Genomic DNA, 15,939 nt, shown 5'->3' with positions numbered 1-15,939 from the left:
GAAAATTGGAAATCCTCATTACAATTGCTCCATAAAACTCAAAATCAGGCTTTGAAATACAGGAGTTCATTTTACTTACAGGTAAATCTGTTCAATAGCTGGAAAACAGCCTCAGTTTCACGGTACTTCTTACTATACATAACATCTTAATTGTCTTTGTGATTTTACATTTTGAGAGGCTGGACTATCTAGACTGTTTTGTACTGTGAAAGCTGGATGCATTGGGGTTTCTTGTACTGGGAAGGGCAATGCTGATGCCAGGCCAATCTTAGGAGGGAGTCTTCCGAGTTACTAACTCTCTTATTCAAAGAATGTCTACTTAGATTTCGTAAAATGATGGTTTTGGTGCTATAACTGTTTTTGTTTTTTGTTTTTAATAGTAATGTTTTTCAAGAGGGGTGCGTGGAGGGATTTTGCCCCACCCCCAAGGGGATGTTTCCCAATGTCTGGAGATTTTTGATGGTCAAGACTGGAGGGAGGTGCTGTTGGCACCCAGGGGGTAGAGAGTAGGGATGTTGCTAAACATCCTACAACACACAGGACAGCCCCCTATGACAAAGAATAATCTAGCCCAGAATGTCAAGCCCTCTGCCGAGAAGCCGAGTTCTATGCATTAGCCCCACCTAGAGGGCCGAGGAAAACACACATTTCTGGACTCCACTCCCAGAGGTTCTGATTCAGTAGGTCTGGTCTGGAGTGGGACCCAAACATCTGTATTTCTAACAAGTTCCCAAGTGATGCTATGCTGCTTCTCTGGGGACCACACTCTGGGAACCAGTGCTGTATAGCTCAGTTTATTTCTTCTATACTCTCCTTGCTCAATTTTACCAAGAACAAGAGATTTAAGTCCTCAAATAGCTGTAAAAAAATCAATAAAATTCCAAATACATAGCTGAGACCTAAGCACTCAGCCTACGCACAGAGAGACTGTGGAAAAAAGACTGATAGTGTGCGTCCGTCCTTAGTGAGAGACAAGAAGCATGATGAGCTCAGTCTTTTCTTTGAGGAGGGTGTTTTATCATTCAGAACCAATGTGGAGAGGTTAAGGTACCTCATTCATTTTTAAACATACACTCTGTTTATAATCTTTAGTTGTTGCTTTCCAGAGGTTTTAAAGAAGTTTCATTTATTTAAATTAGAGCAATAAAATTCCCAGAGGCGGGGGGGAAGAAATAACCTATTTCTGTTTTCCAGTATCTGAGTTAGCCCAGTGCTCTGCCTGCCACAGTAGATGCTTTGATAGACAGGAACATGATAGAGCGTAATTTTCTGAAATATTTACAGTAGAATCATCCAATATAGTGATTAGCAAACATGATTTTTAGCCTAAAACCTTTGGCTTCAGATAAAATCTTACATGAAAGTATAAGCAAATAAAACCAAAAGCTGAGCTGCTCTAGCTGATCCTCTCCGTGGGTGAGCCCCCTCTTCCCTGGAGCCCCCCGCCCAAATGAGGGGCTATACACAGTAGAGTAGGAAATCTATTGTTCTAACATAAAACCAAACTTGAAGGAAAAAAATCTAAAGTTAAAAAAAAAATGTCAGATTTTTAAAAAAGAGGGTAAAAGCTCAATTGGATAGCATAGTCTGGGCTTCCTGCCCAGGTATCGATTCAAGCCTCTAAATCTCAAAGATGGGACAAAAGTCACCAAATAGCCTGACTGGTGACTCCCTGTCTCTTACCGAGGATTCTCAGAACTGAACACAGTTAAAGCTATTTCAGAAATTAGTCAACTGAGAATCTGAAGAATTTCATGATTTCCTATTGAAACTGAAGGACAGCTAATGAGGCTAATCTGGGACTGTACATATTTACATATACGCAGCCTCTTACAAAGATGATTTTAACCGTCTAATAAAATACGTAGGTTAAAGTAAGATGTGTTTTAGGATCTCTCTCTATAAGGCAGGTAACAGCAGAAAATTATTTTTCTACTTTATTCACCTCAATATAGGTCTGAAAACATCTTTATTTTCCGAATTTGCATCAGCTGAATAGTAAGTCAGAACCAAAATTAATTAGAAAAATTAAACTGTAGTTGTTTTTACTTGTTAAATACTATTTGGGAAACAGATCAGTTTTCCCATCAATGCCAAGTGCCTTCATGAGAAGCGAAGGAGATGTTTGTAACCTCTGCAAACCATTCTATTTGCCAATAACATACAGAGTACACTGAGTCAAAGCAATTATTCTGCTAAATTAATGATGGCAAGAATGAGGAAAATCAGTCTTACCTTATAGCACAGATACAGCAGTATTAATATCGGTACTGAGTATCGCATTATACATATCTATATAAGAAAGACATTATTTAGATCACAGGTATTTTTGCCTTACAGTTTTGCTTTGTAAACACATGACTTTTTTCTTCTTAAAACAATAGAAATGTACTTTAATGGAGCGTGAGTCTCCAATTTGCCCAACAACTACGTCAATGTAAGGGTCCCAATCACTCATGAGATACTCATAGCTTCTACCATATTGCCACCTTGTGAATTTATAAGGGAGAACAACTCAAAACTGCATTTATAGGCTATTAATCATAACCATACACTTACTAATATTTGTTCTAAGTACAATTTATAATAATAATAGTGATAACTCTGGATAATGGAATTACTGGTGATTTTTAATTTTTCCTTGTATGCTTACAATACTTCCAAATTCAGTATAATGAGCATATCTAACTTATGGTCTGGGAAAAAACAAAGGATTTAAAAAATAAAGAATAAATTTATTTAAAAAATAACTCCTTATAAAATCATAATGTGTCGGGGCACCTGGGCGGCTCGGTTGGTTAAGCGCTGGATTCTTGATTTCGGCTCAGGTCATGATCTCAGGCTGTGAGCTCGAGCCCCGCATCAGGCTCCGTGCTGGGCATGGAGCCTGCTTAAGATTCTCTCCCTCCGCCCCTCCCCCCTTCCCTTGCTCGCGCTCGCTCTCTCTCTAAAATTAAAAAAAATCATAATGTGTCAGTTATTCTATTTTCAGCTTCAAATTTTAGTCTCCATTTCATCAGACCAATGAACAGGCAACTACTGAAAACAACAGTAACTGGTATGAAAAAGATCCTCAAACTCGTAACAGTAAGAGTGGAATGGCAAAGGACAGCACTGACCCTCTTTGGGTTATACAGATGGATCGACTTCAGGAGTAACTCCCATATCTCAGGGCTGCACAAGCCAAACGACGCGAACACACACATGTGCGACGTCCAGAGGTACTTCATTCTGTAAGAACAGAGACCCGTGCCAGCGGCGGACACACCCGCGGTGTGACTCAGCTGTGCTATCTGTGGGAGGGAAATCTGAGCCATCCACCAAGGGTTAGCTATGCATTTCATTGCCTTTTGAGAAAATCATAGAAGTAAAAATGGAGGAATGTTGGTAATTAGGAATAAACTGGTTACTCATAATATTTTGTACTGGAGAAGATAGTAAACAAGGGCATTTTTATGGGACCCATAATTATCAATGAAGAGGACTGTTAGTTTCCAAGTTGCATTGCTAAAATATGTCGGGTAAAGAGTGGTCGAATAAAAAAATCAAGCAAACAGGTAAGACAAAATACCTCATTGTACTCAATGCCAAGAATCCAAACAGAATGGTATGTATTAGGTTGTAGGCAGTTTCTGGTTTCAGGATGATCGTGCACTTTCCCAATTGACCCGTGGATTGCTGCCTTGTAGAATCACTGAATAAAACAGCACACATACAAAATAGAAGCTAGATACATCATTTTAAGTTAGTTAAATCTTTTTTAAGGATACCAGAAACTTATGCCTTCATGTATTTAGAAATGTGTTACTGCTCTAAGATAAAATGAATCAGCATTAATCAATTCTGAATTCGTGAGGATAAAACTGTTATATAACATAATGCATTAATAACTAAAATTTAACAAATTTCATTTTAAGTAAAAATTTAGAATGCTTCCACCCTTTAAATTACAATAGAAAAAAATTCTTTTGGAATCACTTAAATTGCAAGATATCTTTAAAGATATTTCATGAGTTACTAGGATTTTACAAGTTTTTACAAATAAGAAAAAATAAAAATGAATCCATAAACGTGGAATTCAGTTCCCTTATGAACAAATGATCACATTTTAACCAACCAATACCTCATTAAAGATGCCTGACATGATTTTTTTAATCAAATATGGCTACATTCAAATAATTACACCCATAAAATGAACAATAATTCCTTATCATGTAACGCCAAATTCATATTCTATTTTCCGTTAATGCCATTGCTTTTTTCAGGTGGTTTCTTTGAATTAGGACCCACAGCTTTCACAATGCATTTCATCAACATCTCTTAAATTATTTTCAATCAGTACAAGTATCCTCCACTTGGAGGCCGTTTATTGGTCGAAGGAAGTGTATCATTTGTCCTGTAACTACTCCCACCTTCTGGATTTGGCTGATTGTCTCCTTGTGGTGGTACTGAATACATTTCTCTATTCCCATGCTCCTTATAAACTTGTAATTAGATCTCGAGGTTAATTATTAGAGTCAAGTTCATTTATTCTGGCAAGAACACTGCATGGGGCATAGATATGCTGTACTCTAAACTGCATCACACCGGGTAAGCGCATACTGTCCTATCCTGTTGTCTGAACTTTAGAGACGCTGAGATGGGTGAGTGGGTTCGGATGTTGCACCATTTGTTGTCAAGGGGATAAGGAAACAGCAGGAAGGGCTGCCAGGTTAAGATCAAAACAATACCTTTATAAGGCCCCACTTATCCTTCATAAAATCCAACAGACCTGGGTATGTATGATGCTTCCATATAACTAAAGAACTCTTCTTTCCTAGAAATCCTTTCACCACCCTAGATTCACATGAGAATCAAGCTGATATTGCAGGGTAATTTTCACCACTGGTAATAATCTTTACTTAGATCTTATCTGTTACAACCCAAACTCTGGCTTCTACGTTGCTTATACTAAAAGATTGCTGCAGACAAGGAGAACATATGTTCTCATCTCCCCTTGGTACCTGAGAGAATTCTGCAACACCTCTCCCCATCTCCCTGGCCAAGCTGGAAAGCTCTTAATCAATCCCGTGAATACAGAGCCCATGAGTTAATCCCCTCGGAGTCCTATCCTTTACACTAATGCAGATGTGTTGTGTAAACATAATAGTATCATCCTTCCCAGTACTAAACTGGTAGAAATACTTCAAATACTTGGCATTGATAAAATATCCTTCAAATTACTTAAAAGTTATTTAATATTAAGATACTATAATTCTTGTATTACTTTAATTAATGTAATGTTTTTCTTTTAGTAAGGTTCTAATACCCCTACCTGGTAGATGAGGATGCTCTAAAATCTTTACCTACGCTCATACATCAAGTCAGCTTGCAGAGATGGCTCACAGATTCACACTGAGCACGGCAGACATTTTCACAAAATACTGCAGGCCAACTGAACTTCCTGCTTTGCATGCAGTCTAGAGTCCTGTCGACACTTGGCGTGTCTGGAATAATATTAAATTACACTGTCTAGAATAATTTCCATCTATTTTCACAGGGCTAAACTTTATCTTGGGCTAGGTATCGGGCTAAGAACACTTCTGAAAGATACTAAAATAGTTTATAGTCAATGAAATATTTTCACGGTTCAATGTGGCTTCACTCTTAATAATCATAAAGCATCTCAACTGATCTGGACTCATTTTAATGCCCTTTCCCAGCACAGCTCTCTGGTGGCTGCGAATCACAGCTCACCAGCACCTTAATTGGCAAGATAACTACAGAGAAAAGGGCTTCCTTCTGAGCTTCATTAAGTTTTCACAAATGACAGTAGCTTCAATTTCTTACACTTAATTTTCTTTCAATTGAACATGGATAGTAAATTCAAAAAACTCCAACAGCTTTGTAGGTCGGTATTCTACAAGCTTTAAAAAAGTCTTTATACTCCCTCACTCTTTCTTTTAGCAGATTAGTAGACACATTAAGTTTTTTAGACATAGTCAATTATTACTGAAGACTTTGGCGGATGCTAATAGTTATGGTCCACTCCAACTTTATAAGCCCCTTATAGCAAGATGCAACAAAACAAAAAATAGTTAACTCTTGATATTTTAGGAGCAATAAAAAAGGCAGCTAGATGAAAGGTAGAAAAACAACAGGAAACTAATAATGAGAACAAAATAGAGACTATGAGTCAGTAATAATACCAGCTAATGACAGCTAAAATCTACAAAATGTTCTAGGAGTGAGGCAGCATTCTAAGTACTATTGTTTTAACTTATTTATTCCCCACAAAACCCTGCAGAGTTAAGTCCTCTGAGTATCCCCATTCCATAATAAGGGCAGTGCAGAGCTGGCTCAAAGGGGACCTTGTTCCCAGACCAGTCTTTACTGCCTTGCCTGCTTTTTGCTGTCTCTTAGCTGGTTGATCCTTAACTACTGAGTGTGGGATCCCTTCTAATCAGGTTACGATCCCCCTTTGAGCTACCCTGTCTGTGTCTGACATTCTGAATTTCAACTGTGTAGTTTTTCTGCAACACAGAACAAGTTCATTAAAGCATAGGACAGGTTTCTGAAACATGCCATACCTGAGATTATGGAAGGCGACCGCTAAGGCTGCCATCACTGTGATGGACAGAACAAATACGTAAGCATAAAAAAGGAGAGTATCTGAAAGCCTTCCGAATGTATTAAAAGGTAAGAGGCCAAACGCTTCTTCACACAGATACAGATTTGCATCAAAATCTCTAGGGAACAAATGAAAAGAAAGCAAAGTATTAAATTCAGTACAAGATAAGTAAACCACAAATTTTTCCTCAAAATGAACCTGGAATTAATAGTTGAAGGCATAATGATAACTTAAGTTTTAAAGTCCCTGCTGATTTAATATAAAAAAGCAAACATAAATTTTAGATTCAGTCATACCTTGTTGCTCCAAACCCAAATTTTGCCTTCAGAAATTTAAATATGTGTTCGTCTGACTTCAGATTAAGAAGTTTCTATCAGGGAGGGAGAAAATGAAAGTTGTTATTAGTGCCTTATGCGTGCTTTCCTGATAACTTCCCATTGAATACATATATTCACTGTCCGGTTTCATAGGATTGTGTGCACATGGGTTTATAAAATTAGCAAATATTCTCAAGAGTGTTAGAACTGAAGAATTCTAACACGGGGACTTTCAAGCTCCCTCTGTTCCTTTTTTTTTTTTTTTTTAGCAGAATCATTTTTTCAAACCATCTTACATGTAAGTTCAACATGTAAAATAGATAAAAGATGAGCTTCTTTGGTATCAGTGAGAGGGAAAGGGCTGAAGCCCGGTAGGAGTACAAATTTTTTGATCAGAAAACCCGTAAGATGATGATCTGAAACCTCACACATATACAGAGCCCACAGGGCCTGTCTGGCTTTGGGGTTTCTGTTTGCAGACACAACTGATAGAAGACTCAGCCACACAAAGACAATCGACACCCCTGTGGTGGCCCTCCTGGGGAACTGACAAATGCCAGTGCGCATCATTAATGATTATAATTCACATCATTTTATTTTTAATATATGGCTTATAAAAATCCATCCAACATAAATGGGTGAAGAAATCCTGTCAGAAGGAAAATGAAGACAGAAAAGAAGATGAATCTGGGAAGTGAGGTCAGTACATAAAATACATTCGCTAGAGATGAGCCACACATTTGGGCTTACATATTCGACTAGCAAATGCAGAGGGAGATAAAAGCACAGGTTCTAAGATTAAAACAAAGCAGTTGCTCAAAAGAGGTCCTAACACTCCTAGAACTGAGACTCAAGAGAAATTTTCCCCATGGGTACAGTAAAAACAGCAGGAGTCTCAAAGAAGATTTTTTCTAACGCCTCTCATTGTACATAGTTGGCAAAACATCAAGTACAATTCAATAGATGTTATTCTTCGGGAAGTCAAGAATCAATGGTCCAGGCAGGCAGCTCTCCACTGACTTAATCCAGGCACAGATCACTGAACATCTAGAGTGGGGGAATGGATGAACTGCATATCTTTCAGCCAATCCTTCAGAAATGCTGATTGCTCAGCTCAAATAAGCTTTTGATAAGTACTGAACTCTATGGGGTTTAAGAACATAGGGACGAGGACCCAGAGTGGAAGTGTTTAATGCAGCTGGATGAGTGAGTCTTTGATAGTCATACAGACAGGAAGAGGGACTGCCATTCTCTTATGGAAGAGAAGGAGTCTGTCATGTACATGCAGATGTCCCCTGTCCTGAAACCAGCCTTCTAGGAGGGGCAAAATCATCTTAATAAATCACTGTGCTTCTGATAGTTAAGTTAGTTTACTTATCTCTTTTTTCTAAGTAATCTCCACACCCAACGTGGGGCTCCAACTGACAACCCTGAGACCAAAAGTCACATGCTCCACCAACTGAGCCAGCCAGGTGCCCTGCCAGTTTATTTAACTTAACCCAATAAAAATAATGTCATCTTTTTTTTTTTGTACCACAGTATAAGAAAATGCTCTCTAAAAAGTAGAATTTTTTAACTTTAGAGAAACACTTATTTAATGCTTTTAAAGTTGAGCTTTTACAAAGTTTAATAACTCAAAAAGTGAGTTCAAGTTAGAACATATTACAGAGTAAACAGGCGTGCCTGGGTGGCTCAGTCAGTTAAGCGTCTGCCTTTGGCTCAGGTCATGATCTCAGGGTCCTGGGATCGAGCCCCATGTCAGGTTCTGCACTCAATGAGGAAACTGCTTCTCCCCCCTCCACTCATGCTCCCTCTATCAAGTAAATGGATAAAAAAATCTTTAACAAGAGTAAACAGAAATCAGTGACTAAAAAATCAAGAAGACAACTTACTGAAACAAAGTTAAAGCTGAGCTTGTTACAAGTAAACCTGGTAATTCTGTAGTAATGTAAATTAAAGGTCATTTTATTAACCTACCTTAATAACGTTGTTGAGAAAAAGTGTCAAACATAAAACTGCAAATAAATGTACCAATAGTTTCCCAAGCCTATTAAAGAAGCTTCCAGTCTTCAGATTTTTCTAGAAATTAAGAAAGTTGAGTTTTAATTCTTAAGTTACTTCATAAACATTTAAGATGAGATTACTTAAGGATTTAAAACATTAGATCATGCAACATAGAGAAAAATATGTGGAAAATATAACCTAATTTTTATGAGGTTACAATGTCTTAATATTTGTAAATTTCTAATATAAGAGTAAATGAATTCCTTAACAATAAGTTTCATAAGATCAGAAAACTGTCCTAGTGTTTCTTCTTTTTTTTTTTTCTGCAGACCTTTGCAACCAGAGTATGGAGTCTGCCAGAAGGTACTCAGAATACACTGACTGAACAAATCTTGCGATCATTGATCCATTAATTAATGTAGCACAGACATGGCCATAACCCAATTAAATAAAAGACCTATCAGTATAAAAAAAGGTAAACTGTGCTCTTTGATATGTAATAGTTTTCTTATAACCCTTAGATAACTTTACAGATTATCAAATATAGTATCTAAAGAGTTCAATATGCATGATGTTTGTTTATAAGTAAAGTTAGAAGGATGAATTAAAAGTCGTTGTGACAGCTTGTCCACAACAGCTCTCACTCCAAAGAAAAAGGATTTATTCTTCCCAAAGCAGAAAGTAAAACAGCTTCTTGATATGAAAGTGTTTATGAGAAATGTTTCTCATATGCTCTTGAGAAAGAAAACAGGCTTTGTGACACTATATGAAGAGAAACAATGGACTCTTAATTAAATCTCATGTAACTTTAAGAAATGTGAATTATTGAATTAAGCCAAAAGATCAGGCCAGTGTTTTCAAACGTGACACTCTAGGAAATGTCCCCATAGTTCTAAACATATGTCATTGGAGTCTCAAAACTCTGAGTTAATTTTAATTCACTTACAAATCAATACCATGGTACGGAACATTGAGGTAAAGAGCATTGCTCCTACACATCAATAATACGGCGTCCACCTACTTGAAAGGCACTGTGGCAAACATATCTCCCCAAGCCACAGGTTCTTCTTACTCTTCATTCACACACAAAAAAAGTTAATGATTTTTGCTCTTTTATTTCAACTTTCTATCAATGGCATTCAAATAAGCATCTCTGGCTAATCTCTGAACTAAGATTCCAATTCTCTAAGAAAAGAAACATGTCACAACAAAGGGATGGCACATCAGAAAGCTAGAAAACAGAAATGCTATACCATGCATGTAAACCACTCCCCCCGACAAAACACCTAAATAATGCCCTCAGTGCTTTTCAGTGTGCATTTGCTCAGACATCCTCCTTTGTGTGCTGTATGAAAACGAGGCCCAACCAACCGCACAATTTAAAAAAAAAAAGTTTGCTTTAAGGACACAAAAATGTCCTACCTGAAGTTTTCTTGCAATTAATACGGAAAGGTTAAAACTGATAAGCAATGATCCAAGAATCATAGAATTAAAAAACTGAAGGATGCAGACCAGGAGCAAACCTGTCATTTGGATGCCATACAGCCACGTCGCCTGCAACAAGCAAAGATCAGATGGTGAAATGGGTTTTATCCAGAGACTACTGCATGCTGACATGTTGGTCACTGGCTGGATACATTTCGAGTTACAAACAACACACCTAGCTTCAAGTAGTTCAGTCTAAAAAAAAGTCCCCGAAACGAAATCATTTACATCCTGTTTACCTTTTAAATATACAGCACTTTAAACTTTGTAACGTTAATTAAGGAGGAAACAAACAGAAAAACTGAAGCACAGGAAGCAAACAATGGCATAAATATATTCTGGAAACGGGCAAATGTGATCTGCAGCCTTCCATTTTCTTCTAAATTCTTTTACAGTTACTGTCTACAGTATTTTCTCATCTTCTGTTATTTCTGAATGTTCTGCACTTCAGGCCTGTGTCCTTTACTGCTTCATTTTCTGTGTGTGCTGAATTCCATTAGACAGACAACTGCTCCCGGAGTGAGGCCTTTGACTCTCCGCCTCGTGAGCCTGAGGCAGGCGGCACAGTGCCGCGGTCGAGAACACGAGCCCTGAAGTGAACAGCACCTGCCGCTACAGCCCCGATTCTGACATAAACCAGCTGTGGGACCTTAATGGGCTGGACGCAGTTCATGTAGAAGAGGGATGATGACACCTTCTTCAGAGCTGCCATAATGGCCTGGCCTAAGGACCGGATGCGGTGATATTTTAAAATGCCTAGCACATAATGTGCACTAACTAAAGACAGCTCTTGGTGTAGAAGAACTGTTGCCAGATTGATATTGAAAGACGCAAAACTCAACCAACTTGAACACAGAAAATATGCCACGAAGAAAAAATGACAGTCTCTAATAAAGAGTTAATACCTTCTTTTTTCTTTTTAAAGATTTATATATTTACTTGAGAGAGAGAACGCGAGAGTGTGTGGGCGGGGGAAAGGGAATGAGAGAATCCTCAAGCGGACTCCCTGATGAGGGTGGAGCCGGAGGTGGGGCTCGATCCCAGGACCCCGAGATCATGACCTGAGCCCAAATCAAGAGTTGGATGCCTAACAGACTGAGCCACCCAGGCGCCCCAAGACTTGATACTTGGTCTCCTCTTTTAAGTTGGACAATTCCATATTCTTATTGGCATATGAAAAATTCTGCTTTTATTCAGCAGCAAATCAGATTTCCCTCCTAGTTTTGTTTTCTTCACCTCAAAGGAAACAAACCTCTATCAAGCATTTAAAGGCACACCCTGCAATGGTTCAGTGCTTTTGGTTGGTGTTAACAGAAACTTGGATGTTAGGATCTTTATAGACACAATATTTTATTGTAGGAGATTTAGAAAATCCAGGAACACATAAAAAGAAATAATGGATAGAAAGGTGGGCTCTAAAATCAAAATCCAACACCATTACCTACAGAAATAATATTGATTTCATAGTGGTGTATGATTTTTCATGTATCATTTTACTTATTTCACATTATATTGTATCATTTTCTCACATCAATGACTATTCTGTGAAAACTTAATTTTAAACAGCTATATAACATTCTACCATATGCCATAATTTGTCTGCCAGTGGACTGTTTCCAGCTTTTTATCATTATTAAAATTAATGTCATGAACAGCCTTTTAAAAAAAACCTCAGATCATTGTATCTGGTTACACTCATTCACCTTATCTGCCAGGGATATGTTCCAAGACCCCCAGTGGATGCCTGCAACCATGGAGAGTACTGAACCCTGTACATAGTACACATACCTATGATAAAGTTTCATTTATAAATGAGGCACAGTAAGAGGTTAACAACGATAACCAGTAACAGAACACTTATAACCATATACTGTACAAAATTTATGTGAATGTGGTCTCCCTCAAAATATCTTCTACTGTACTCACCCTTCTTCTTGTGATGGTGGGACGTGGTAAAATAGCTAAGTAATAAAACGAAGGATGGTGAGTGCTAGAGGTGTGGTAACAGTGTTAGGCCACGACTGAACGTATGTCAGAAGGTGGATTATGCTGCTCACCGTGGCTGACTGCACGGAACTGAAACTTGGATAAGGTGGGGGGCGGTGAGGGTGGGGACTACTGTCACTCCTTAACTTGTTCATTGTTGTATCCCTAGCACCTAAAACAACACCCACTAGAACAGTGTGGCTCAATTAATATGGGAGGAACGAATGAAGGAATGCATTTCCTTAGGATAGATTTCCTGAAAGTACAATTACTGGTTAATGAAGAAATAGCTTTTCTTTTTTAATAGCTTTATTGAGATATAATTCATATAGCACAAAATTCACCTATTTAAAGTGTACAATTCATGAATTTTAGTATTAATAGAGTTGTGCAAATATCACCAGAATCTAATTTTAAGACATCCTCATCATTTCCGCAACACCCCGCCAATCATGGGCATTTTGGGTGGGTTCCACTTTCTGGCCGTTATGAATCATGATGCTATAAACATCCATGTACAAATTTTTATGTGGATATGTCTTCATGTTTCATGGGTATATATGTGGCAGTGGAATGCTGGATCACATGGTAACTATGTTTAACACATGAGGAGATGCTAAATTGTTTTCCAAAATGGCTGCACCACCCTGTAATCCCACCAGCAATGTAGGAGAGTTCCAACGTCTTCATATCCTTGCCAGCATTTGTTATCATCTGTCTTTGTTGTTGTTGTTTTTAGATTTTAGCCATCTGAGTTGGGAGGGGGAAGGTAATGGTATCTTATTTTGGTTTTGATTTGTGTTTCCCTAATGAGTAATGAGGCTGAGCATATTTTCATGTGCTTGTTGGACATTTGCATATGTTCTCTGGAGACATGCCTACCCAATCTTCTGCCCATATTTTATTGTTGAAAGAGTTGTAAGAGTTCTTTATATATTCTGGAACTGCCTTATCAGATATAGGATTTGCAAATATCCTCTCCCATTTTGTAAGTTGTCTTTTCACTTTGATGGTATTATTTTGAAGCACAAAAGTTTTCTATTTTGATGAAGTCCAATTCATCTATTTTTTCTTTGGTTACTTGTCTTTTGGTGCTGGATTCTTACAAAAAGGCTTGGCCTACTCCAAGGTCATAAAAAATTATTCCTGTCTTCTAAATGTTTTATAGTTAAAAAAAAATTAATGTTTTATAGTTTTAGCTCTTACAACTAGGTCTATGATCTATTTTGAGTTAATTATTGTGTATGGTGAGAGAGGAGTCCAACTTCATTCTTTCACATGTAGATATCTAGTTATCCCAGCACCATTTGTTGGAAAGATTATTCTTTCCCCGTAATTATCTTGGCACCCTTGTTGAAAATCAAATTGACTGTTTATTTCTGAAGATTTATTTCTGGTCTCTCAATTTTATTCCATTGATTTATGTCCATCCTTCTACTAGTATCACACTGTCTTGATTACTATAGCTTGGAAGTAAGTTCTGAAATTGCAAAGTGGGAGTCTTCCAAATTTATTCCTCTTTTTCATGATTGTTTCAGCTATTCTGGGTCCCTTGAGTTTCCACATGAATTTTAAGATCAGCTTGTCAATTTCTGCAAAACATGCACCTGGGATTCTGAGAGGAATCGTGTTGAATCTGTACGACAATTTAGGGAGTACTCCCATCTTAACAATAGTGAGTCTTCCAATCCATAAACATGGGATATCTTTCCAATTTATGTAGGTCTTTAAAACTTTCAGTGTTTTGTAGTTTCCAGAGTATAAGCATAAGCACTTCTTTTGTTCAATTTATACCTAAGTATTTTATTCTTTTTGATGCTTTTCCTTCTAGGAAGTATTTTTTGCTCCCTTTCCTATTGGGGTGTAAATATTTTTCTTACTGATTTGTAGGACCTCTTTAAGGATAACAAATCACTCATGAATACATTTTAAAAAAATAAAACAATTTTTTGTCTGCCTTTTTTGAGTTATGGTGTTTTTTGGTGTTGCCAGTTCTTTTTATATCAAATAGGCATAATTCTAGAAAAGAGAACAGTTTAAGTTACAACAAGATTGCACAGTTTTTATAAATGTTATTATATCCTAGATTCATAAGAAATATTGTTGGTGAACAGCCAGAATGTAAAATTGAGCAGTACTGTGTATTAGAAAGTCCTAGATTATCAGTGGTAGATCTGATGTTTGACATTAGCTCAGCTTCTGGATTCTATAAGTTCCTATCTTTTGTGAAATTTGGGAAGTTTTCAAACATTCCTTCGAAAAGCACTTTTTCAAATACTTTTTTCAGCCTCATGCTCTTTCTCTCCTTTGGGGATTCTGATCACAAGAATATTAGAGTTTTTTTATAGTCCCACAGGTCCCCGAGGTGCTGTTCTTTTTTTTCCAGGCTATTTTCTCTTGTTTAAATTAGGTAATTTCTAACTTGTTCTAGCTTCAAGTTCACTGGTTCTTTCTTCTGACCACTCCATTCTCCTGCTGAGCCCGTCTATTGAGTTTTTAATTGTCATTATTGGAGTTTTTCAGCTCTAAAATTTCCATTTGCTCCTCATTTTTCTATTTTTCATTTGTTTCAAGTGTGTCTGTAATTGCTCAATGAAAAAATTTTTATAATGCCTGCTTTAAATTCCTCATCAGATAATCCAACTTCTGTGTGTTGGTGTTGGCATCTGTTGATTGTCTCTTTTCGCTCAAGAAGATTTTCCTGGTTCTTAGTAGAAGTAATCTTCAATTGCATTGTATTACGTTATGGGACTCTGGATCTTTTCAAAATTTCTGTGTCAGCAGGCCTCCTCTGACACTGTACCAGTGCTATGGCAGTGGGGGAAGAAGGATGCTGCTTCTTTATTTCCAGATGGGGTTAGATGTCTGGTTTTCCTCTTGACCTCCACTGACTTTTGGGAGACAGGGGAGAAGGGTGTCTCATTGCCGGGAGATGGTGAAAGTTTAGGCTCCTTACAAGGCTTCTGGCTGAGAAGGGAAAGGATGCCTCGTTAAATTGCTCTTCTCACGGCCTTCATTGACTGTGTGTGTGGAGGGGGGAGAGTGAAGGGAGAGAGGGAGGCTTGTTACTTCTGAGCGGTGGTAAAAACCCCGGCTTCCCTGTTGATCTTTTCTGACACCATCCTGTCAGGAAGGGGGAAGGGCTAGCTCATGACCACTGGATGAGGGCTGAAGGTTCTCCCTGTGGCCCTCACTGATGCTTCCGGGAGATGGCAGACTTCCGACATGGCCCTGGCAGAAAGTGAGTAGCTTGGTAGAGCTGGGTGAGGGTGGGAGTCTGGCTTCCCCACCAGCCCTCTGCCAATGGAGGTGGGAGTGAAACTGCAGTTTTTTTCTGTGCTGTTTGTCCGAAGTACTGCAGTTAATGTCCGAATGTTTTCTTTCTTGCTGGAGATAACTTGCCTCCCTTTTCCTGGTCCTTTTGGCTTTTCCTGGGGCTTCTGACTGAGTCCATTGGTGTTTCCTGGTTGCTGACTTTTCTAGCACCTTCTCTGGGATATACGGGGCAAAAAGAAAATCTAAGGGCCTCACTGCCGT

At 38.1% G+C, this 15,939-nt stretch overlaps 1 protein-coding gene across 8 annotated transcripts in view; it reads right to left on the bottom strand.

The window, feature by feature from the left end:
- Positions 1-15,939, bottom strand: part of DPY19L3 (dpy-19 like C-mannosyltransferase 3) — a 72,176-nt gene that overhangs the window by 17,501 nt on the left and 38,736 nt on the right. For 6 of the 8 annotated variants that reach the window (XM_078063007.1, XM_078063005.1, XM_078063006.1 and 3 more), the window contains 7 exons: positions 10,354-10,485; positions 8,905-9,006; positions 6,907-6,980; positions 6,570-6,728; positions 3,572-3,694; positions 3,120-3,231; positions 2,236-2,292 (listed from right to left, as the gene is read on the bottom strand). In XM_078063007.1, the coding sequence (XP_077919133.1) occupies positions 2,236-2,292; positions 3,120-3,231; positions 3,572-3,694; positions 6,570-6,728; positions 6,907-6,980; positions 8,905-9,006; positions 10,354-10,485 (759 nt within the window). The remainder of the gene's footprint in view (positions 1-2,235; positions 2,293-3,119; positions 3,232-3,571; positions 3,695-6,569; positions 6,729-6,906; positions 6,981-8,904; positions 9,007-10,353; positions 10,486-15,939) is intronic. The other 2 variants (XM_078063011.1, XM_078063009.1) reach the window with 2 other exon arrangements.

This window comes from Halichoerus grypus, chromosome 15 (assembly GCF_964656455.1).
Source record: "Halichoerus grypus chromosome 15, mHalGry1.hap1.1, whole genome shotgun sequence".
Taxonomy (NCBI): Eukaryota; Metazoa; Chordata; class Mammalia; order Carnivora; family Phocidae; genus Halichoerus; species Halichoerus grypus.
Note: the sequence above shows the minus strand (reverse complement) of the source record. Positions and strands in the feature narration are given on the sequence as shown.